The sequence below is a fragment of the Myotis yumanensis genome, unplaced genomic scaffold (genome assembly GCF_028538775.1).
Source record: "Myotis yumanensis isolate MYYU_CA2020_CCGP unplaced genomic scaffold, mMyoYum1.0.hap1 SCAF_11, whole genome shotgun sequence".
NCBI classification, from domain to species: Eukaryota; Metazoa; Chordata; class Mammalia; order Chiroptera; family Vespertilionidae; genus Myotis; species Myotis yumanensis.
This window is the reverse complement of record NW_027223762.1, coordinates 1,735,783-1,752,187: the sequence shown is the minus strand read 5'-3', so window position 1 is coordinate 1,752,187 and position 16,405 is coordinate 1,735,783. Positions and strand designations below refer to the sequence as shown.

The window sequence follows — 16,405 nt, the reverse complement described above, 5'->3', positions numbered from 1 at the left end:
CAGCCGCGGTGACAGGAGACCCTGCCGAGTGGGGGGCCATCGGTGCCACGTCCCCACCACTGGGCCCTGCAGGACCTGGGCAGCCAGCCTGTCCACTCCCGCAGGCTGCAGGGAGTGACGTGGTGTTGCCACAGGACTGCCTCTCCCACTGCGCTCACCAAGCCTCATCAAGCCGGAGTGTAACTGTGCTCACACACCCGCTTACCTGGGAGCCTGTGGCCTAGAAACCGGGCTCTGTTCACATCTGTAAACAGCCCCGCGCCTGGTCAGAGCCCGCAGCCCCGATGAATGAGGAGGAATATGCAAACACAATCACCTTGGAGCTGCTCTCAACCAACGCCTTCGGAGGGGAGGCCAGCCTACCCCCCCACCCCCATGCACACTAAGCCCAGCATCACCCTCCACCCCCCCATCTCCCTCCCCCGCAGACGGGAGCACAGCCCCTGGTGGGGCAGCCTCTGGAGCAGTGAGGGCCAGTGGGGTGCAGGTAAGGACCTTTGGGGTACATGAGGGCCTTTGGGGTGCAGGTAAGGGCCTTTGGGGTACAGTGAGAGCCATGGGGGTGAGGTGAGAGCCTCAGGGTGCCAGTGAGGGTCTTTGGGGTGCAGTGAGGGCCTTTGGGGTATGGTGAGGGCCTTTGGGGTGCAGTGAGGGCCTTTGGGGTACAGTGAGGGCCACAGAGGTGAGGTGAGGGCCTTTGGGGTGCAGGTGAGAGCTTTTGGGGTATAGTGAGGGCCTGGGGGTGATGGAAATGTCCCTGAGAAGCAGCAGGAAGTAGGACCATGGACACATGACTGCGCCCATAAAACTAACACTCCAGGTGCACAGCACTCTGGGAAGCGCATACTGTCTCCTCTACTGAGCCGCATAAATCTACATACATTAGGTATCAATAGAAATCATTTGCATACGGGTGTGCGGCTCACACTCACAGTCTGCTGTCCCTTGAGATCCTGAGATTTTCCAGGGCCCAGGCACCATGGCTGCTGCCTGTCGAGGTGGCAGCAGCTGGAGACCATCCGCCCCCTCACAGATGAACTCGCTCAGGGGGAAGGCACCATCCACACCACACAACTCAGACACACCCTCTCTCAGCCCCAGGGCTCTGTCCCCTGCAGCCACCGACCGCCCCTCCCCACAGAGGAGCCCTGGACTCACACAGCAAAGCACAGCCAGCAAAGGAGGGAGAGGATGGGAAACGTGGGGGCAGGACGGACGGAGACCTGGGTACCACTTAGCTCCCACCTGACCCCTTTTCTTCTCCGGCAGGTGAACCGCGCGTGGACGGGAGGGAGGAAAACAGAACTCGGCAGCGAGACCAGAATGTTCACTGGGACACATGAGGGAGTGCATTTTAACACGGAGGGAAGCTAGACTCCCAAAGACGCTCCACTCAATGGTAAAAACCGCAAGACGGCCAGAGGCGTGGCTCAGGGGTTGGGCATCGGCCTAGGAACCAGGAGGTCAGGGTTCGATTCCCCGTCAGGGCACATGCCTGGGTTGCAGGCTCGATCCCCAGGGTGGGGCGTGCAGGAGGCAGCCGATCCATGATTCTCTCTCATCATGGATGTTTCCCTCCCTCCCTCCCTCCCCCTTCCTCTCTCTGAAATCAATAAAAACGTATTTTTAAAAAACACTGAGACGGACAAGCCCTCCAAGGTCACATGGCCATGAGCACCTCCCACTGCAGACGCGACAGGAGTGGCTCCTTCCTTCCGCTGACTCAGGAGCTCTCAGAGCCCGAGGCTTACAGGCTCCCAGCTGCACGTGAGGGTCCTTACACCTGCCCTCACGCTGTCCCTGGCTTCCTCTCCGGGCGCTGCTGCCTGGTTATTATGAATAAACCGCCTTTCCCGGAACAGCGAATGCCACTGTATTAATAGTTACGGGAACTATTAGCTGGCTCCTGATGTAATGTGCAGATATTTCCAAATGGCCTGTCCTCTGCAGTCCTTTCTAAAGGCTTCCCATAGCCCGGCCGGCGTGGCTCGGTGGTGGGGCGTCGACCTATGAACCAGGAGGTCATGGTTTGATTCCCAGTCAGCGCACAGGCCCGGGTTGTGGGCTCCATCCCCAGTGTGGGGGCGTGCATGCGGGAGGCAGCCGATCCACGGTTCTCTCTCATCATTGATGTTTCTATCTCTCTCTCCCTCTTCCTTCCTCTCTGAAATCAATAAAAATATTTAAAAACTAATAAACTATAAAGACAGCAACATAGTAACGACACTTTATCTTTTGAGATAAAGACGCTGCATGAAGACGTTGCTGAGCACGCAGTCTGTGTGCAGGTGCGGGTACCCACAGACGCCACGCCCGCCCCTTTAAAAACCCAACCCAACCCAACGGTCACTGAGTGGCTCCCGGATACTCTGGTGGTTCTGGTCACAGCACGTGTTTCATTGACGAGAGACGTCGGATCCTGGCTCGGGCCCAGGGCAACCACTAAGGATCCTATTTTGTGAAGCCACCACGCCCCCGGGAGGCTGCTGCCCACCCAACAGGCTTCCTAACAGCCGAGTGTAAATAAAAGTAACAGCTTCTTATGAAAATGCAGCTCCCGGGCCCAGGAGTTCGCAGTTTGGCCGCAGGAAGTAAGAACACAAACACAGGAAGCAGATCCAGGGAGACCTCAATCACGGAATGCCATGGGGGAGGGCCTCGGGTCCGGCCCACAGGACACAGGTGCCCAACACCCGTCCTTCCCACAGCCTGAGCTCCAAGGAGGGACTGAAAAGGGGGTGGCACACATCCCAGGTCTGTCCCAGGGATGGGCGGGCGGACGGACAGATGGACCAACGAATGGACCCATCAGTGGACTGAAGGCTCTATGGACAGATGGGTGGATGGACAGATGGATCAAAGAGAGATGAACCGAGATAGTCCAAGACCGATTGCTCTAAGAGACGAGGAAAGCACGTGGTTCTGATGGGCTGGGTGTGCTGGGGACGGCGTTGCAGAAGGGAAGGCATGACGGACACACTGTTCCATGAAGAAACTGTACTTGCACGGGGATGTGTTACAGGGTAGAGATTTGATGGCTCTCAACAGCCATTTTCCTGGTCCTCTGATCGTTTCAAAGGCTGGCACCACAACCCTGACTCTGCACATCAAACACACTGATTGCTACACGTACAGCAAACCCTTTAGGCGCAGTGGTTCTCAACCTTCCTAACGCTGCGACCCCTCAATACAGCTCCTCATGTTGTGGTGACCCCCAACCATAACATCATTTTCGTTGCTGCTTCATGACTGTCACTTTGCTACTGTTATGAATCGTCATGTAAATACCTGATATGCAGGATGTATTTTCAGGGGTCATGACCCACAGGTTGAGAACCGCTGCTTTAGGGGGAGGCAGAAAACCACAGAATGAAGATGACCTAGACCTTGACCTTCAACATTTCCCGAGACCCCCGTGCTGGGCAGCATGCTGGGCTCTGAGGACAGGGAGACAAGGCAGACTCATTCCTGCCCCAGGCACCTCACAGCCCCAGGCACAGCAGGAGGGGTCCCGCCTGAACACAGTGGCCACCGGGAGCTTGGATTCTGAAGCTTCCCAACTCCAAGGAGGTCCTGGGGTTCACAGGTCAGCAGGGACACCACGGGGCTCATCCTGCCGTCCCCGCGCTCCTCAGCAGCAGACAGGCCCGGCTGCCCTCACGTCGTCCGTGTGTCCTGCAGACAGACGGACTCGCCTGGCCCCTCCTGCGCGGCATTCGGGCCAACACTGCAGGCAGGAGGCACGCCACATAATTAACTTTCTTCGTGAACTAAAGCTCATCAAAACCGCTCAGGAAAACTCAAGTCTCTCCACGGGGCCGCCCTTGGGAGGACAGGCTCCCCTCCCGCCGCAGCCACTGTCTTTGACTCGCCTTAAGGACCAGCCTAGACAGCAAGCATCGCGCCTGCTGTGGCTCCCAGCGACCCTTGGGGGCCCGGGAGTCTCGTCCTCCATCCCTCCCTCCCTCCACGGCCTCCGCCTGTACACCGGGCCTCTGCTGTTTCTCTTTAACTGTGAGGTCTTGTATTTAAAAAAAGAATCCTTACCCAATGAGGTGGAGGACCTGGAACCCTAAATCAACCCTTCATTGATTTTAGAGCGAGAGGAAGGGAAAGGGAGAGAGAGAAACATTGATTGGCTGCCGGCCACACACACCTGCAAGCTGGGCACGTGCCTTGACCGGAATCGGCCCCATGACCTTTCGGTGTCGGGACGACACTCAGCCAACCGAGCAGTACCGGCAGGCCGCACGCCTTTTCTAGGCCCCGAGGGTCACATGACGCCACAGAGACCCCAACGGGTTTCCTTCCCAGTCACGGCTCTCCCCTTACAGGGCCTCTGTTTCCTTCCAGGGTCTAGCATGCCCTTGGCTTGCCGGCTCCAATTATTCAGCCTGATAGCACATTTGTGCTTTTTTGGAAAAACAATAGCAAATTTCTGAAATACTCCTCGGCGGCCCCTGTGACTCCCTCTTTCAGACCAAACATGTAACGAAGTGTCAGAGCAGCTCCTGCCTCTGTGGGTGGAGCAGGCCTAGGCCCCTCGTCCAGGCGCCTGGAGGGAGGGAGGGAGGGAGGCCCATAAATTAAAAGAGCAAATGAAACGGGAGCCCCGAGAGATGTCCTGTTAGCTGCAACTGAAGCAACGGCGCCCTGAGACCCATCAGACCCTGACTCTGCTCTGACCATAAAGGCTGCACGTCAGCCCCCGAGCTCCTCCCAGCGCAGCCACAGAAGGTGAGAAATCGCGCTCACAGGACAACAATAAGCCCGGTTCTGGGGAGGAGGCCGCAACCTGTCATCGCCACAGCTGCAGTGACAGACGAGGAGGCAGGAGGACAGGTCTGGCCTGAAATCCACGTTAAAGCTCCCCCCAAATCCATCCCCTCGGGAATGGCTTCCTTTAAAAAGAAACACAAGGAAAAAAAAGAAAGAAGAAAGAGAAAACACGGGCCCTGACCAGGTAGCTCAGTTGGTCAGAGCATTGTCCCGATACCCCAAGGTTGTGGGTTCGATCTGCGGGCAGGATACATACAAGCAGCAGCCAATGAATCTATAATAATAAAAGCATAATATGCTAATTAGACTGGACGGCCAAACAGGGGAACGTCCCTCAGGACGACATTCCGGACAAAGCCGGGGCTGTGAGGGCCGAGCCCCTTGCACGGATTTCGTGCATCAGGCCTCTAGTCCATAAATAAGAGGAAGAAGAAATCGATGTTTCTCCCTCTCTCTCTCTCTTTCCCTTCCTCTCTCCCTCCCTCAAATCAATAAAATTATAAAGAAAAAGAAAATCCAGGCCCCCGAAGGTTTGAAATCGCACCCCAGGAGTGAAGAGGAGAGAGAAGGCAGGGAAAAGGAGGAAGGTGCGAGCGCTAAGCTGCCCCGATTGCAGCATAAGCCACGGATTCCCCCAGGAAACGCCGGGAACAGCAGCGTGGAGGAGGGAACAGAGGAAGGGGGCCCGTGAAGAGCCATCTTGTCTCCCTGGGGCGTGCACCGGGCTCTTCCTGGGACAGACCAACCCAGCAGCACCCTTTCCAAACCTGAAGCCGTCACGTGGCAAGTACAGCCTCGGCCACAGAGGGGCAGGTCCCGGCCGCCCAGCAGCCTTCAGAGCAAACACACCCCAATCCCGTTTGCAAGAAAAGGAAAAGACAAGCAGGAGGACGCACAAGGCGAGGAGAAAACCAGGAATCTCCATCAGGACCTTTGTCAAGGACTGAGCGGTCTCCCTGGGAGCAAGCTAGGGTGATGCGCATAGACCGACCTCACAGCACAACGACCTCACAGAAAGACGCAACCAAAGAGCCACCCAAAGCAGCAAACCCAACGGGCTGGCTCCCGGCTGGGCACTCCCAGGGACCGCCACGCCCCTGGCCGGCTGCGCGAGGCCAATGTCGAAGCCTCTCTACCAACACACCTGACGTTCCCACTAACTTATTTTGTAACTAAAGAGCAGGCAGGCACATCTTCCAATCTGCTCAGTGAATTCAGAACACGCAGCACCAGCAGGCACCCACAGGGACATGTCCATCAAGTCCAGGAGACCCGGCTTCCCCGCCCCTCAGGCGGCTACAATAAAAAGACAGATGGTGGTAAGTGTTGACCATGAGGCGGAAAAACTGGAACCCAAACTGCTGTCAGACTGTGAAGTGGCGTGGCCCCTTCGGACAACAGCGTTACCATAGGAGCAGTGAGGTGTACAATCTCACTCCTCGGCGTACGCCCGACAGAACTGAGAACACATCCACCCACCCAAGACCTCGGACCAGAATGTCCACAGCAGACTATTCATCATCGCCGCCAGGGGAAACAACGCAAATGTCCATCAACTGATGAATAGGCGGGGAAAAAAGTTATCCATACTTTCGACTATTTTTCAGAGAGAAAAAGGAATGAAGCACAGACGCATGATACAGCAGGTTTGCACCTTGAAAACAGCCTGCTGAGTGCCAGGAGCCAGGCACCCGAGGCCGCCTACTGTATGGTTCTATGGTCTGACTTCCATGACAGGAAATGCCCAGAACAGAGAAATCTACAGAGACAGAAAGACTGCGGTGGTGAGGGGTCGAGGGAAGGGGGGGGAGGGGCTGCTAAGGATGTGGGGCTCCTTCCAGGTGAAAAAAAAAGCTCTGGAACTGGATACGGGGGAGGTTGAACAATCCCGTGAATGTATGAAACTACTCACTGAACTAGACTCTATAGAAAGGGGACACGGGATGGTATGTGGATTGCATGCCAATTAAAAAAAAAAAAAGCAACAACAAATTGAAGTGTCTCAGGAAGCCGTAGAAAGTTTTTTTAAAATATATTTTTATTGATTACAGAGAGGAAGGGAGAGGGAGAGGGAGAGAGAGAAACATCAATGAAGAGAGAGACTCACTGATCGGCTGGCCTCCTGCACGTCCCACCCTGGGGATTGAGCCCACAACCCGGCATGTGTCCTGACCCGGAATTGAACCCGAAACCTCCTGGTTCATAGGTCAACATTCAAACGCTGAGCCACGCCGGGCTGGGCAGTTTTATGTTGTTTTTTATATTTTTAATCAACTTGCAGATCTAATTCAGAACTACACTTTTTAGGACTGCAAACTAGCCATGGCTTGCCGACTTTTCTCCCCGCCATTTACCTCAAAACCTTTACAAACACAACCTACGTGACTGACACAAAGAAACAAGATCTACTGATCAGAGCGCCGTGGGGCTTCCAGTCGGAGATCAGTTCGTCTAAACCCCGCACTCGAGACCAGACATGCAGGCGTGACTTGCTTAAGGTCACCGGCAAGGTGAGGGCCCGACTAAAACCAGACCCAGCTCGTCTCACCCCGCGGCTAGCGCCCTTTCCACTCCACCCTGAAACCCCACCAAATCCACAGAGCAAGTGTGAACACCCAGCTTCCTGATGGGGAACCCTGGCTCCCCCCAAACCCTGGGGAACGGCTCTTAGAACCTCGATATCAGAAAATCAGTGTTGACTTAAAGCTCAGCAAACAAACTACGTAAGGACCACTCGGCCCTGTGCTGGTGAGCATCACCCGCTCTCCCCCGAGATGCAACGCCCAGTGAAGACGCCGTCGAGACCAAGGTCTGCAGCCGAGACGGCAAAAGCCGCTTCGAGGGGACCTGGGTGTAAACAGCCCCAGTTCTCCCAACTCAGACTAGCGATGCAGCCGTAAAACCCAGCTCAGTTCCGGGCCACACCACGCCGACTCCAGTGGCCCCCGCGGGGAGGGACCGAAAGGGGGAAGGACAGAGGTGAAGTCCAGGCTCCCCTCCGACCTCTTCAGACACACGAGCGTGAAGAGCCCAGAGGAGCCGGTCAGGAGTGGACACAGCATGTTCTGAGCGGAGGCCTTGCAGCCCGTCTCAGCTACGGAGGCTGGACCAGCGACATCACCCGCCCGAGGACCGAGAGCTGGTCAGTGACAGGCCAGGGCTACAGGGAGTGAGATCTAATATTCCCTCCTCCTTTCAGAATCTCCCCAAGTTCCCGCACTGCCCGCGGGCACTGCCTTCTTGACCCAAAGCCGCCCAGACACGCCACCTCCGGGACCCACCCTGCAGCAGCCACCACTCAGAACACAGAGCTGCTGCAGAGGGACCACTGTCCCATCTCATCGCCGCCCACCTGGCCCGGGGCCCACGCAGCTGGGACAGCGTCTGTGAAGGGGGTCTGTCCTCGTCGTCTCCTGTGGGCGTGAAGGTCACTCAGCGAGCACCTCTGATGCTAAGCACCTCCCAGGGGCTGGCGTCCGTGACCGGGCTGGGCCCCCAGGCAATCTCGGCAACCATGGCCTGGCCTGCCGACGACAGGCGGTCCACTAAGGGGCCGGCGGGAGTGAGACCCCCAGGGACACTCGAGGATGCTAATCGCAGGCGGCTGCTCGTTGTGGGCGAGGGACCTGCGGCCGCGTCACTTGTCTGAGCCCCAGTTTCGTCACCTACGAAACAGAGGTCACGCCAGGACCTGCGTCAGGTTCGCTAACCAATTCAAGACACAGCACAGCCCCTAACACAGCGGTTCTCAACCTTCTGGCCCTTTAAATACAGCTCCTCATGTTGTGACCCAACCATAAAATTATTTTCGTTGCTACTTCATAACAGTCATGTTGCTGCTGTTATGAATCGTCATGTAAATACCTGATATGCAGGATGGTCTGAGGCGACCCCTGTGAAAGGGTTGTTCGACCTCCAAAGGGGTCGCGACCCACAGGTTGAGAACCGCTGCCCTAACAGAACGAGGCTCCAGGGAATGTCGGCCACTGGAGCTGAGTTTAAGAAAAACACACACAACAGGAGCAGGAATGGGCGGGTTTGTGGGGCGCTAGGGAGCGAGGCCCCGAGCCTGACCACCTGCTGGGACCCTAGACAAGGGCTTCATCATCAGTGGGAACCCCCCCCCACCCCCGTTTCCTGGCAGCTCTGAGTGTGTACACAGGCACGCAGACACAGCCACCTTCAGCGGGAGTGCGGTGATGTCATCCGCGATCCCGTTAGCAGGCAGGCCTCCTGCCAGGCTGTGGGCCGCGGCCAGCTCTGCGGCGGGCTGGGCGTGTCGGCGGAGCGGGAAGCGTTTCCGCAGCCCAGGCCAGAGGCGCCGGAGGAAGTGGAGCAGCAGCCAGCCCGTCCAGAAGCGTCCACGCGAGAAGTGCAACAGAGGCCACTGGCTACAGCGCGTGCGGGTCACGGGGGGACCGGGTCACGGGGGCGGGGGGGCGGCGCGGAGGCCTCCCTGGCCCCGGGTCTGCCCGGGCAGCTCTGGTGCCAACATGCTGAGTCCGAACCTGCCCCCACCCCCCTGGCTCTGTGAGCTCGGCCAAGTGGCTCAGGCTCTCTGGACCTTTCGGTGTTTTTGTAAGAATTAAACAAGTCAATCGATGCATCTAAAGAAATCAAAGCATGCCCGGCACACAGGAAGTGCCCCATAAACGCCAGAGAGAAAAGACGAGGGGGGAAACCCCAGGGGTGACGGATGACACTTCAACCCCGTCCTGGGCCCCCGACACGCCGAGGGACAGCAGCATCGGTTCAAACGGGCAACCTCCCGGTTCACGGCAGACCGCCGGCCCCCCAGAACTCTCGTGCTCTGCAGGCTGGTCTCCCCGAACCTCCACTGTGAGCGCATGGCCAGGAGGTCCCCTGCTGATTGTGACTGCATTTCCATATGAACTGGTTTTTTAAATTTTACCATATTTGTATTATTTCAGAGAGGAGGGGCGAGGGAGAGAGAGAAACATCAACGATGAGAGAGAACCATTGATGGGCTGCCTCCTGCATACCCCGCACTGGGGATCGAGCCCGCAATCCAGGCCTGTGCCCTCCCTGGACTCAAACCCGGGACCCCTCAGGTCACAGGCTGACACTATCCACGGAGCCAATCGGCGAGGTCCATATAAACTGTTTAAAGCAACGAGTGGCACAGAGAACCCTCACCTGTAAGTTGTGAATTTACATTGCTTCTCCCCATGTACAAAATCATCCCCCCCACCAACAGTTTTCCTGTATGCATGAGGGGGGATAAAGGAAAGCAGAATGCTTTATCATGACTTTGCTTCAGCAACTTTGGGACAAAAGAAAAGTCCTAAATTCTTGGTGCCAAAAAAAAAAAAAAAAGCTCAGGCCCCGCCCCAAGCGACGAAGCCAGCATCTCAGGGCAGGGCCGAATCTCCTACAGATGCCCCGCAGCCAGGCTCCCAGCCCAGAACACCTTCTCCCACTGCCATGTGCACAGAATGTACCTGATGTGCACAGAATGTACCTGATGTGCACAGATTGTACCTGATGTGCCTGCTCCATGGGCTCTGACTCAGAGGCCTGAGGTGGGTCTGAGACGCTGCTGTCTGCCAGGCTCGCGGGGTGGGCCCTGCTGTGAACGGCGAGGTCTGAGCCCCGTGCACAGCACGATGGGATGCCCGGGACCTGCGCTATCCCACAGGCACGTGGCCAGACGATCCTCACCGGAGGCTACTGTTCCATTGATGTTTAGAGAGAGTGGGAGGGAGGGGGAGAGGCAGAGAGAGAGAAGCACCGATGTGAGAGAGACACATAGGTTGGTCGCCTCCCGCACGGGCCCTGACCAGACCAGGGCCCAGGATCAAGCCTGCGACCGAGGTGCGTGCCCTTGACCGGAATAGAACCCGGGACCCTTCCGTCGGCAGGCCACGCTCTACCCACTGAGCCACACCGGCTCGGGCGCTACCGAGCACGTGAACGTGGCCGGTGCCACTGAGAAACTCCGTGTGCATCCCAGCCCCCACGTGGGGCAGGACGGGCTCGCCACGCTTGTGCTCCATGAAGCAAGCCACCGGGGCCTAGAGATGTGGGTGCAGGAGAACCGGGCACTGCTCCCAGCTCCTGGCCCGAGCTGCCCTCTGTGGAGTGGGTGGCTGGGAAAATCCAACCAGAGGCCCAGCCGGCCACCACGTCGGGAGCGGATCAATATGGACCTACGGCAGGGAGGGTCCTATGGAGGCACCTTCATGACTAAAGCATGTGGTGACTCCCTCGGCTTCACATGCCAACCACACGCCGCCGCCCAGGCCTCCTAACCCCAGCCCCGGGCGCCTGGCCACTCCCTCCCGGGGCGTGGCCGGACCCTCGGGCAGCCAGGGCCCAGGCTGATCGCGCTGGCTTGTTTGTAGGACGACGTGTGTCCCTCCCACTGAGCTTTCACAGGGAACTCACTCCCCAGGGCACGCCCATCCCGGCCCCTCGCTCAGCAGGGCTCAGCGAGTCCCCACGGAACGAACAACAGGGTCTGCGCTCACCAGGAGCAGCACTGGTGCTTCTTACTGTTAATCACAAAAAAAGGAGAGAAATGGCCAAAACCGGTTTGGCTCAGTGGATAGAGCGTCGGCCTGCGGACTGAAAGGTCCCAGGTTCGATTCCGGTCAAGGGCATGTACCTGGGTTGCGGGCACATCCCCAGTAGGAGATGTGCAGGAGGCGGCTGATCGATGTTTCTGGCTTTCTATCTCTCTCCCTTCCTCTCTGTAAAAAATCAATAAAATATATTAAAAAAAAAAAAAAAAAAAGGAGAGAAATGAAATGGGTGGGGTTGGGGGGGGCACTAAGAGAAGATCCTTTCTTCCGTGAGTGACTCCAACATTTCGGAACACGTAAGGCCAGATTCCAGACACAGACAGCACCCTAGGGGGCCCGTCTGCCCACAGAGCCTCACTTCCAAACACGCAAACGCACGGGCAAGAAGGTGACGTTCCCCGGCCGACAGAGGCGGAGCCTGTTCGCCTGGGATTGTCTGGAAGCGCTGTTTGTCAAACAAGTCACGAGGGCTGAGATGCAGAACCACATTTTCTTTTCTTTTTTAAATATATGTATTTTTTATCTCAGACACGAAGGGAGAGGGAGAGAGAGAAACATCCATGATGAGAGGGAATCATGGTTCGGCTGCCTCCTATAAGCTCCACACTGGAGATCAAGTCCAAATCCTGGGCACGTGCCCTGACTGGGAATCGAACCCATGACCTTCTGGTTCAAAGGTCGACACTCAACCACTGAGCCACGCTGGCTGAGCCAGAATCGCATTCTTGCCTGAAAAGCCCGGAGGCCGGGTTCCCACCCTGACCGCTGGGAAGGACAGCAAGGCCCTGGGGGTCTGGGCAGCCCAGACAAGCATCCCAGATGCTCACCCCAACCCTGCACTTAGAACCCTGGGCTGTGACAGCACTGAGGTCTCCAAGGTAACCAAGGACAACAGGGTAGAGAATGATGGCCCCGGAGGGAAGGAGATTAAATTTTACTTCTTCCGCAGCAGCATCAAATTGACGTTTAAAACTACAAAGCCCAACGGGGAAGGCAGGACGCAGGGTGCTCTGAAGGCGCGTTTAACTGTACACACGGGATTTCCAAGGAGGATACATTTTTTCCTATTTTGAGACAATTTCAAAGTACCCAGAGACTCAAAGAAACTGAGACAGAAATAACTCGCCCCCCCCCCAAAAAAAGCGGGGGGGGGGGGGGGAGAGCTGGCTTTACAGATTTATGCCATCACTACTTATTTTTTCCCCCGTTATTTCCAAAAACGCAGGCTGTATTCCATAAGGTGGCACCGGACTTCACACTAAAATGTGCAAAATAATGATTTCACCCAGAGAAAGTGATCAACTGAAAAATGTAAAACACGGCTATGTGCTGACCTGTTGCCAAGAGAACGGCTTAAAAAAATAAACATGGGTTTAACAACAACAAAAATAAACATGGATTTAATAAAAACAAAAGAGACATGGGTTTCATAGAGTAGCTTTCCATTCACTTACTCGTTTAGCCATTTCACTTGTCCCACCCTCCCACCCTCCCTCATGCAAATCTCATTCTGGGGCCCATGGTCCTCCCTGGGTTCTGTGGCTTAACCACAACCTGTTAAGCATTTAGCGCTGGTTAAACCAGCCGTCTGCCAGGCACTGTGCCGTGTATTTGCTCATTACACCCTCACCACAGCCTCCTGTTAGCCAGGCCTGAAAGTGGGGGACAATTCGGAACCTTGGATAGCTCACCGGAGTTCACACACCTGGCAAGTGGTGGACTCTGAACGTGAACCCAGGTCTAGCTGACAAAGGAGTAATTCAGAGAACCCAGCCTCACATAGGAACAGAAAGCAGCATCTGTTTCTGAAAACAGCCCGGAGCCCAGTTCAAATTCCAGCTCTTCAACTCGCCAGCTCTGTCGCCGGGAGCAGAGGGACCTCGCTGCGCCTGTTCCCTCGCGTAGAAAGCAGGCGTGAGGGATACATACCACAGCTGTGAAAGCCATAGCATCGGGGAGGGACCCCGCAGCTACTCGGGGCCCAGCTGCAGGTGTGCATGCTAAAGAGATAAAAAAGTGCATTCAGTTGTACACCGAGCTTTAGCAGGCCGAGCCTACTGGAAATGCCAGGTCCCCAAAGGTTAATCCGTTTAAAATTAGTTGACTAGTTCAGGACTCACTCGTTTGTTGAACACAGGACTGAGGGACTACAAACTTTCATGTACGTATTTCTGTTAAATCGGTAACTTCCTGTCACATACCCATTCTCATGCCACTCTTCAGTAGCAAAAGTAGATGCTTGTTAAAATCCAAAGTCTGTGGGCATCCCTGGGCAATAAAACCATAAATGGGCCAGGTTTTGGTAAACACCCTGGAAAGGGCATTATTTAAACGAGTCCACGGTGACTCCTCGAGGAAGTTAACCACTTGCAAATCTCGCTCTCATAAATCCAGCTCAGAGGGCCGCCCTCCCAGGATGCAGACTGGACCTGCTTCACGTCAGACAGACCTGCGCTGAGTTCGAGGAGTTCCACCTTCTCATATCTGAGACGTTAACGTTCTTTTTAAAAATATATATATTTTATTGATTTTTTACAGAGAGGAAGGGAGAGGGATAGAGAGGTAGAAACACCGATGAGAGAGAAACATCGATCAGCTGCCTCCTGCACACCTCCTACTGGGGATGTGCCCGCAACCAAGGTACATGCCCTTGACCGGAATCGAACCCGGGACCCTTCAGTCCGCAGGCCGACGCTCTCTCCCCTGAGCCAAACCGGTCAGGGCGAGACGTTAACGTTCTTGGGCTTCGAGAGCCACGTGGAGCGAGTCTGCAGTTTAATAAAAGGACCGAATCCCGTCCCTCTAATCTGCTCAGTCCCTGAGCTCCAGCCGGCTCCCGAGCAGCTTCGGAGAGAGCTTTGGGCTGACACGCTGGAGACGCAAAGGAAGCAGAGAAAGGCTGTGCCCGTCTTCGGAGCGATTCCTATCTGCCCGGCTTTCCCGCATCTGCATTAATGATATTTAGCTGACTCTGCAGCGGGGAAAACACACAGAACTCCCCACACAGTCAGGCCTTTCTGAAGGCCCTGGCCACGGAGCTCCGGGACTATCCCCATGTTCCCTTAAGAAACAGCCTGCTTCCTTTTTGGTTGCAATCATTCCATTAACATTATTAATGGTGTATTTTCAAAACATGATGAACATGTTTCTCTTGCCCAGCACTTGGGGGGGGGGGGGGGCTTCTCGAGGCCCTCCCATCGGCCTCATCTGAAGGCATTATTTTTAAGCCTCGCTGATTCAGGCAGAATTAAGCGAGGTTGGATCCCAGGACTCACTGTGATTAAATAAGGTTTGCAAGCCCGTCTCCTCTGCAAAAAAAGGGGGTGGGGGGAGAGGGAGGCTGGGAGGATGCCCTGGCTACACTTCTAACAGGCAGAGTGCTGAATCTGTTACTTCTGATTTAGCCTGTTATTGACTGTGTCTACAGAGAAAAAAAAAAACTCCATTAAGAGAAACATTCCGGATTTCCACCCCCCACCCCCCAAGCAATTCCTAACAGCAAAGGCTTTGTTCCAGGGACCAAAGAAATGAATGCCATCGCCTAACTTCAAGCCCTCCGGTGGCCTCCCCTCCCTCCCTCCCTCCCTCCCTCCGGCCCAGTCATCTTCTAAATTTTAGAACCTAAAACACCTACAACACCCCCATTTTAGGGCTGTAACTTGACATTCCGGCCAAGAGAAACTTCATCATCTCTAGTCAATATGGGCGCACGTCTGGCTGGTCAGCGGGTTCCCCATCGGGAGCCAAGCGGAGCGCTGGCCACTTGACCCGCAGGGTCTGGGCCCCGCATCGCGGCCTGGGAGGGACGCAGGGCTGGTCCCTTAGGGTGCGGCAGGGAAAGGGGGGCAGCGAGGTCAGAAGCGGCCCCAAACCAGTCGGCGGCGGCCCTGCGCTCCCCGCCCCGGCCCTGCCCACACCGCCCGTGGCTTGGTCGGCCCGAGCCGGCTGCGCCCCCGCGTCCCCTCCGCAGGATGTGGCGGGCTGAGCCGTGAGCGCTCGGCGCGATGACTTTGCGCCTTAACCGAACCAGGCCTTTCCAGGCCGGAGGTGGCAGGTGAGACGCAGGTAGCCGGGGCGGCGACCCAGGCCCGGGGATCAGCAGCCCGGCCTCCGCGCAGCGCCCCGCACCCTCTCCGGGCGCCGCGCACACCTTTCCCGGGCGGCCAGCTCCCCGCAGAGGCGGCCCAGGGGCGCGCGGCGCACACCTGCCCCGCGGGACCGGCTGCCGGCGGGCGCGCTCCTCCAACCAGTCGGGAGGCGGCGCGCGGGGAGGGCGGGCGAGCCAGGACCCCGGCCCCCTCCCCGCCCACCGCCCGGCCGGCCTTCGGGCCCAAGTTGGGCGGGTCCGGGAACCGGCGGGCCGGGGCCCGGCGAGGGAAGTGGGGGCGGGGCGGGGTCCCTAGAAGAGGCCCCAGGTGGCCATCGGCCCGGTCCGCCGAACCCCCTCCACGGAACAAAGGGCTCCTGTTTCGGGAGCAGGGAGCCCGGCCCCGTCCGGATCGGAGGGAAGAAACTTTCCCGGGACGCGGGAGGGGGCCGCGGGCGGGGCCGGGGGCAGGGCGCGCGCTCACCTACCTCCTCGATGGCGGCCACGGTGTGGCGGCACTGCGCCGTGCGCGTGGTGAAGCTCGAGGCCGTGGGCGCCTTGTAGTCCTCATGGGTCTCGGCCACGAATTCCGACACGGAGATCTGGTCCGGCATCGCCACGGCGCGCGCGGCCGACCGCCGGGCAGGGGCCGCTCCGCCGCCGCCGGGCTCCCTCCTGCGGCCCCTCGGACGCCGCCCTCGCCGCCCGCCCGGTCCGCGGACAAAGGGACGCGCCGGGGCGCGGGCCGCCGGAGCCCCGGGAGCCGCCGCGGGGGCCGCCGCAGGGCGCAGCAGGGCCGGCCGCGGGCCCGGGCGGCGGGAGCAGGAGCGGCGCGCGCAGCCCCGCGCAGCTCGGGCCCGGCCCGTCCGCCCGCCGCGCCGAGCGCTCCGCCGCCGCCGCCGCCTGCGCTGCCGAGCGAGCCCCCGGGCGGAGCGCAGAGCCGGCGGGAAGTGCCCGCCACCCAGCCGCGGGCCCCGAGCGCGTCCGACGGAGA

The 16,405-nt window shown here is 57.7% G+C and overlaps 1 protein-coding gene across 2 annotated transcripts in view; it reads right to left on the bottom strand.

Annotated features, from left to right (window-relative positions):
* ASAP2 (ArfGAP with SH3 domain, ankyrin repeat and PH domain 2) overlaps nucleotides 1-16,114 on the bottom strand; it is a 90,911-nt gene extending 74,797 nt beyond the window's left edge. For both annotated transcript variants that reach the window (XM_070428652.1, XM_070428653.1), the window contains exon 1: nucleotides 15,900-16,114. In XM_070428652.1, coding sequence (XP_070284753.1) covers nucleotides 15,900-16,025 — 126 coding nt within the window. In that variant the 5' untranslated portion in view covers nucleotides 16,026-16,114. The remainder of the gene's footprint in view (nucleotides 1-15,899) is intronic.
* Nucleotides 16,115-16,405: the final 291 nt, after the last annotated feature.